This window comes from Oncorhynchus keta, chromosome 28, assembly GCF_023373465.1.
Source record: "Oncorhynchus keta strain PuntledgeMale-10-30-2019 chromosome 28, Oket_V2, whole genome shotgun sequence".
Lineage (NCBI taxonomy): Eukaryota > Metazoa > Chordata > Actinopteri > Salmoniformes > Salmonidae > Oncorhynchus > Oncorhynchus keta.
Window position 1 is genome coordinate 43,092,007 of NC_068448.1, and position 8,371 is coordinate 43,100,377.

General features: G+C 42.1%; 1 protein-coding gene across 1 annotated transcript; it reads left to right on the forward strand.

The window, feature by feature from the left end:
- The first annotated feature begins 837 nt into the window (after window positions 1-837).
- LOC118361392 (dual specificity protein phosphatase 7-like) lies at window positions 838-6,116 on the forward strand. The gene is made up of 3 exons (XM_035741282.2): window positions 838-1,610; window positions 2,226-2,654; window positions 4,086-6,116. The coding sequence occupies exons 1-3, from the start codon at window positions 1,244-1,246 to the stop codon at window positions 4,394-4,396; spliced, it is 1,107 nt and encodes a 368-aa protein (XP_035597175.1). The 5' UTR covers window positions 838-1,243; the 3' UTR covers window positions 4,397-6,116.
- Window positions 6,117-8,371: the final 2,255 nt, after the last annotated feature.

Here is an 8,371-nt window from a genome sequence, read left to right on the forward strand (position 1 = left end):
AACTTGGTTGAGGTTGGGTGATTGTAGAGTTCAAGTCATCTGATGCAGCACTCCATCACTCTCCTTCTTGGTCAACAATCCTTTACACAGCCTGGAGGTGTGTGTTGGGTCATTATCATGCTGAAATACAATGTAGTCCCACTAAGAGCACTAATTATAGTCCCACTAAGAGCAAACCAGATGGGATGGTGTATCGCTGCAGAATGCTGTGGTAGTCATGCTGGTTAAGTGTGCCTTGAATTCTAAATCAATCACAGACAGTGTCACCAGCACACTAGTAATTGCGTGGAATTCTATACAACATGACCAAAGGAGAGCAGACAATTTAGGGGACTGTACACCCAACATCAGAATCCCAAATCAACCGAGCCCTGTTCAAAACCAGCATGACATGAGAATGGAGAGGATGAGGTTCAATGATGTAAGAGGATATAATCTCAAATATTGTGTTGTGGCAAGCATCCAGTAAAACGATCATCAAGGCTAAACTGTGGAACTGTGTTTAGTTCATATGCAAATATTTACATTGATATGACCACACATTGACCAAGAATAGAACCACCACTGTGTACAAACGTCAAAAGAGAAGGTAGTGGGGCTGCAATGAATTATGCTGTACAGTTTACTTTTTTTAACATCATAAATGAGTGAATAGACCTGTTTTAATAACGCAATTGAACAATGCATTTTCTGTAGGCCTAATTTCATCATTTGAAAAACGGTCAACATCATAAAACACTACCCAATAGGTTATTGCTTACACAGTAATAGCCTATAGGAGGGACCATAAAACACATTTAGCAATCTCCTTCTATGTCTTTAAATTGAAGCACCTCCCTCTTGAGTTTCTCCACTGTCAACTACATTTCCTCTGCATCGGAATGGCAAAAAGGAGAACGTGTTCCAACTAGGTGCGATTGTCAGTGTAGAAAGTTGATCGTATATTTAATGTCTGGTGTTATTATTTCACAGGGGAAAAATGTACTAGTATTTGCTTCCCTGGGCGAGTGGATAAGTGGTGAGTAACCTACAAGGTCAGATGGACATTGGAGTAGGGAAATCAACGCTCCCGCTCTAAAGAAAGTGATACATTAGAAGTATGTCATTATCGCAACATTTGAGAATTGATGTTTGAAGTTAACACGTTACAGTGTTTGCCCTGCGAAGTTAGCCGCCACTCGGTGTACAATGTAGCGACATTTGTGTGTTACTTGCATGAATGTAACATGATATTTCGTTCGATATGACTAATGTGACGCCGAGTAAAAGCGTGGAATGGCTGCAGGTAGAGTTGGAATCCGGGGGAAGTTCGCTGCTTCTGTTGGACTGCCGATCGCACGAACTTTATGAATCATCCCACATAGAAACGGCCATCAATTTGGCCATACCAGGCTTGATGCTGCGAAGGTTCAAGAAAGGCAACATACCCATCCGAACTATCATCCCCAACCACGAAGACAAGGAGAAATTCGTTAGACGTTGTAATACGGATACAGTGATTCTGTACGATGAGTGCACTGTGGACTGGCAGGATGGGGCCACTGGTTCGGTTCTGGGACTACTTCTTCAGAAACTATGGGACGACGGCTGTAAAGCATATTACCTGGAAGGCAAGTTAAATGTTTGCCATGTTGTTTTGGGAAATGTAGCCTATAATAGTCTAACTTTCCTGGCACTGTATGTAAAATAGGGTACAAAAAAAAAATGTTTTCATAAATATTACGACAAACGACTCCAATGAATACATCTTAATTATATAGATAGATAGTATGTATGATACATCTTAGTTTTGAATGTACATCATTATCTCTGAAACTTTGAGAAGTAGTGTGACTGAGAGTGTCAATTAAAATTCCAAAATGGCTGCGCCATGTTTTGCTACTACAGGAAAAGGGCATGCATTTCATGAATGGTCTGCTGTGAAGGAGAGAACTATTGCCAGTGCAGTTCTTAGTTATAGTATACATAGCATGAAATTGTTATTTACTCAGCCCTGATCACATTACTCATGTTATTCATAATAATCCAAATATATTATAGCCTATTACGGTCATTAGACCACATGTCACGTATTTTATCAACTCAAATAAATAATATTTATTCCCAATCTCTGTGCAGTTGTTACACTTTGAATGATAGAAAATAATTATATGAATATATTGCTTGGCTGAGATGCATAGGATAACACCATGAATAAATGCCGTTGTAACTCCTTGGCTCTTTAGGTGGATTTGTGAAGTTTCAGACCGAGTACTCTGAGCACTGTGAGACCCTTCTGGACAGCTGCTGTCCCAGCTCTTCTCCACCACTGTCCGTCCTAGGCTTTGGAAGTCTCCGGATCAGTTCCGACCTCTCCGATGGTGAGTCGGACCGCGAGCCGAGCAGTGCGACCGAGTCTGAGGAGAGCCCCCTTCCCAACAACCAACCTGCCTTCCCAGTCCAGATCCTCCCCTACCTTTACCTGGGCTGTGCCAAAGACTCCACCAACCTGGATGTGCTGGGCCAGTACAACATCAAGTACATCCTGAACGTCACGCCCAACCTCCCCAACATGTTTGAACATGACGGCCTCTTCAAGTACAAGCAGATCCCCATCTCCGACCACTGGAGTCAGAACCTGTCCCAGTTCTTTCCAGAGGCCATATCCTTCATCGGTGAGTAGCCGACGAGGTGGGAGAGAACCTGATCGATCACACTGTGTTCCAAGAGTTAATATATTTGATGAATGAGGCCTATAGGAAATGACAAACAGGCACACCGAGTATATGGTGTCCCTTGTAGCTCAGTTGGTAGAGCATGGCACGTGCAACACCATTGTTGAGTGTTCAATTCCCGAAAGGGACCAGTATGAAAACGTATGCATTTTTTTTTCGCTCTGGATAAGAGTATCTGCTAAATGACCTAAATATCATACACTTCTGTTTATTACAGTGAGAAATCGGAAGTTGGTTGCTAGCCACCTAATGTTCTTGTTTTACTTTAGTCATATTTTGATTATGATATGAATCATTATTATCTCTCAGTTCCTGGTATATACCCAAATGGCATTGCTCATCACTGAAACCCCCCTTGTGTGACGAACCTTTTACTTAGATTTTCAATTCCGGTTATCAATGTCCCAATTCAACAACTTCTTAAAAGAGAGCTGGAATGAAGTCCCTTGCTACTGAGCGCTGACCTAGAGGAACTTCCTGGATCATTGCTAGTGTTGTGTGTCTGTTATTTTAAGATGGGGGGGGGGACAAATCTTTTTAAAAAACTTACTGAAACCCACAGCAGCACCTGAAACCTTCTTGGGGCTAATGTTGTTTCCAGGCTTGTTGTGTGATAGTTTTGTCGGTGGGGGTTTAGTGGTAGAAGAAGGAAACATGGCTTCCACTCTCTGTGGCTGCCTGTGTTTGGTTATCAGGTCATGAGTCTGACACATCCTGGTTGTGGGTTAGGTTTAGTGCAGGGCGTTTCGCCATACTTGTTTGCTTACTTCTCTTGACTGGAAAGAGGATATTGTGGCCTGTTCTTGTGTAGATTGAAGTGGATGTCTACTGTAGAACTAATAAACCTCAACGTCAAAGGCGAAACAGAAGCACGCGATGAAGACTAGCTAGCTAAGGTGAGGACTGACGGCTCCGGGCATCAGTAGTCTGCATTGTGGCACTGTCGTAATTAAGCAGAGGATGTGAAAACGTTCAGTGACACACAGCCTTGGGTCATGCTCTGGGGTGTCACGTAAAGTTAGCTTGAATTGTGTACGTAGGATTACGCCTTTCAACAGCAACATAAATCACGAAGAATCTAAGAATGGTGTTATAATGTGACTCCATAATAGAGGGTTGTGGAATGCCTGTGATTTTTAGCTCACTATACATAATATTCCTTTTGATGAAGGGAGGTGTGTCATTCAACAAAGATAAAGGTCTACTTACTGTCTCCCTTGATCCTTGTGAGCAAACAATAAGATGTAGGCTTACATGTACACCTCTTCTGTGTTGGACCCCACACCCAGAGAGTCTTAGGGTTATGTGTTCTGATCAAACAGCCAGTGCTATCTGACCCATGCTGACCTTCTTCCTCACTTGTACCTGTAGATGAGGCTCGGTCCAAGCAGTGTGGCGTCCTCGTACACTGTCTGGCTGGCATCAGCCGCTCCGTTACCGTGACCGTGGCCTACCTGATGCAGAGGCTCAACCTGTCACTCAATGACGCCTACGACTTTGTCAAGAGGAAGAAGTCCAACATCTCCCCCAACTTCAACTTCATGGGCCAGCTGCTGGACTTTGAGAGGACACTGGGGCTGCACAGCCCATGTGACAACCGCTCCTCGTCCAATGAGCAGCTCTACTTCACCACTCCGACCAATCACAATGTGTTCCAGCTGGACACGCTGGAGTCGACGTGAGGAAACGGAGAAGACGGGTTTGGTGGCCATGTTGTTTCATCAGTGTCGCCGGGGTATTTTGTAGCCTGTCAATGGAAAAGAAAATGCACCTGGCACTCCAGCTTGAGAAGACTCACCTGACAAGCAAGTGATTTCAGTATGGATTTTCATAGAACATGGTGCCCGCCATTATGCTTAAAACAGTACATGCTCTGTCTGATGCCTTAAGGGATACTTCAGGATTTTGGCAACAAGGCCCTTTATCTACTTCCCCCAGAGTCAGATGAACGTGCGGATACCATGTTTATGTCTCTGTGTCAAGTATGAGGGAAGTTAGAGGAAGTTTTGTGAACCAATGCTAACCATAGACTTTCAGTAATTGCGCTAACGTTAGTTAGCAACTTCCTTCAAACTGTACGCAGAGACATACAAATGGTATGGACGAGTTCATCTGACTCTGGGGAAGTCTCAAAATTCAGAAGCATCCCTTTTAATGTTTTACTCAAGTAATCCAACAGGCTTAGTGTGTATAATAGTGAATGGTGGTATGCAATGGTTATTGCAAGAAATGTAATTATTATGAGGTAACTTGATTGGGGGGGGAGGGGACTGTTATTTCATATTCACCCGCTGGAAAGTGGATGTGTCAAGTTGTTTTCAGAACAACTGTGGCTAATGCCTTGTTCTGAAGGGAGAGGTTGGCCAAGCAGAATGTGAATCATTGTTTTCTGGGACCAAATGGAGATATTTTGAATGGTACTCTTGCTGAGGGGCCTGGGCTACTTTAAGTTGGCCTTGAATGACTTTGTAACATTCCTATTGATGACTGTTCTAGATGTCGTCATTTGCAGTTAACATCAGAAGGGAGTGATCATTGAAAGCACTTGTCCGCCAATGTTATGTTCTCTACTTTGCTGTCATCTTCAAAGTAAACATTTAGGGTTTTTTTCTATTCCATAATGTAAGAACGCCGTTACATTATGTTAGTTTTTCCTTTGTTGAATGGAGAGGGTCACCCTCTTGCAAAAAAATATTAAAGATGAAACACATTAGTTTTTTTTTTTTTTGCAAGGCTCTTGTAAATTGTGGTAATTATAATAACTTTGCATGTAATCAAGTTTAACTTCTGTATACTGTGGCCTTTCCGATACCGTCTAAGTTAACACTTAACTCTCTTTAACCAAGGAACTGGGTATGGTATTGGATTGTCATTTGCCATGCTTGACATGAATGACTTGCATATCGAAGTTATGATCCATAATGGACATTTTTTACCTTGTTTATTAAGTCATGTAACAGTCACGTATAGACACAATCTTCAGCCTGCAGCTACTCTTCCTGTGGCGGAACCATGTTAAAGGAAACACGGTGTGTTTTGTATTTGCCAGTAATCGAAGTTGAATGTTTCAGCGAATGAGAGGGAACGAAAGGAAACGCGTGATAATGATGCCATTTTTTTTTTCTTACCTCACGGAGAGACATTTTCAGGGATTTTTTTATACAGCACATCTGTATCTTGTTACGGCATCTGAAACGCATCAGAGGGCTGTGTTTTATTTGGTATGGGTTTGTAAAAGATGTACATAAGATTCGCTTGGTAACGGGTGACCTTTTCTCTGAATCATGAAGGATGTGAAATTGACTGATTACAGTATGTACAGTGTATGTAAAACTAAATGTACAAGACATTTATGTACAAGTTTATACAACAAATATATTGTGTATATTTTTTACTTTCAAATGTGCTATGTATTCTTGTGTTATTACCGTCTTGTTATTCAGGGCTACGGCTGTGCCAAAGGTTAGGCTACTTTCAGGCAGCACTCAATCACTCAACATTTACAATGAAGAATATCAAGTCCAGTGCAGAGTCAGCCACTATCTGGCTGTCTGTCTGTGTCATGTTGTCTTGTGCAGCCCAAGGCTGTAGGTGTGGTGAGATATCCGCTCTCTGTCCACTCTGATGCCTGGCTTCCTGTCTGTTGTGGCCATGCAGGCCGTCTGATGGAGAGAAGGACGGGAGGCAGGGCCAGATCTCTGAAACCACAACACAGCCACTTCCCTTCCCAGTCACTCACTCGGAGTCACCCTGCTCGGAGAGAAGGGGAAGATGTCCAATTGTGTAACAATTAAGGTCTATTTTACTTGATGACTTAACATCCATACTAAGACGGTTTTCTTTAAAGGATGTTAAGTTGGTGTGTCATTCTCAGAACTAACGTTTCAGTGTTTAGGGTAAATGCAGTAGTATCTTATTTTGTTTTTCTCATGTCCAAAAGCTGCTGTGTCTCGTTTGAAAAGAGGAAATGAGAGCTTGTCGCTACGTCCTCGGGTCCTGTTCGACGTTTGGGGAGGGTGATGTGAGGGTAACACTTTACTGTGGATATGTTCACATTAGCCCACACACAAAACTCACGCCTCCTAAGAGAGCATGTTGAATACTTAACTTGATGTTAATTATTTGCCAAAAAAAATACATGTTTTTGCCTGTTCACGGGTCCCCTCGAAATATCCCTACCTCAAGAGGTTTCATTACTAAGGACTGATGATTAGCCTGAGGCTAGCCCTCCACAAGCCTCAGCTCTTCCAAAACCTGGTCGGGTGCACCAAGAAGATTTATACATTCATCACACCTCTGATCCGGGCCAAAACAGCCATGATTCTCAGGCAATGCAATTCCTCTTTTTCAGAAGAAGCAGTTATGAAATGAGGCTAAGCCTATGATATCCGTAGCCCTGAGCTAAGCTGAGGACAATGAAGTGCAACAGAAAATGACAGCAGAGTATCCGAGCTCACTATGTAGTTTTTAAAAAGGAGAAAGCCAGGCACGGGTTGTTCCTTGTCCAGTTCCATCTTCATAAGTACAACACTGAAAAGGATTTAACTAAATTAAATAACATTATTTTCTTTAAATGTCCCCAATCCTCATCTGCCATTGTCTTCTTTTGAAAGTAACACATACCAGACTTGCCTAACAATAAAACCCTGGTGTGTGATGGTTTTCCTAGCATGACAACCTGGCTGGCTGCATACCTGCAGGAAACACCTGTGATTATGTCTAAGCCACCCACCCGTATCTCGGCCAGTCAGAGGCCATGGATCCAAACTGGCCTTACGCGCAAGATAACAAGCAGAGGCGTCTGACACTCCGGGCTGATGGTGCAGACATTGCAGCTTCAATCAACCGGCCAATGAGGTTTAGCGCTGAGGCACATCCGAAGTGATATAGGGCTGATTGAGCTTCCACGGCAACGTAACACTGCAAGGGACATTAGGTTACTTTCTAAATGTAATTCATTTCTAATTAACTGTCCAAAAATGTAATCATTAATGTAACTTTGGGATTACAAAAACTCAGTAATGTAATCTGATTACTTTCCCAAAAGAAGAGGATTAAAAAAAGAAAAGAATCCATCAAACGCATTTGATTGTATGTTTTTTCCGCAAACATCCTTTTTTACTTTAACAGTAATCCAAAAAGTAATGAGCACATTTTAGAAGTCTCTGTAATCTGATTGCAATATTTCTGCTGGTAACATAACTGATTACAGTCAAAATTGTTTGTAATCAGAATACATGTAATCAGTTACTCCCCAATCCTGGCAGGGGATAATGGGAAGTACCCTGCCCTGATCAGGAAGCATAGTTAAAAATAAGTTATAGATCTGTCCACAAGTTTGAGGTGCTAGAATCTCCCTGTAGCAACACATACAGTGTTAATTGGTAGATACTACAACACTTCCTATTTGGAAATTCCCTGGCATCTGTTGTGTAAAAAGTATGCCTCGATTATAAAAATCATATACCACTTCATCCTCAGAGGCAGAGCTCATCTGTGGTATCGCATAATTCCCCTTCAATCCATTGCCTCCTGCTTTCACAATTACTTTGGAATTCTCCAAAGCATTATGTACAACATACATTTGAAGTTAGAAGTTTACATACACTTTAGCCAAATACATTTAAACTCAGTTTTCCACAATTCTTGATATTTAA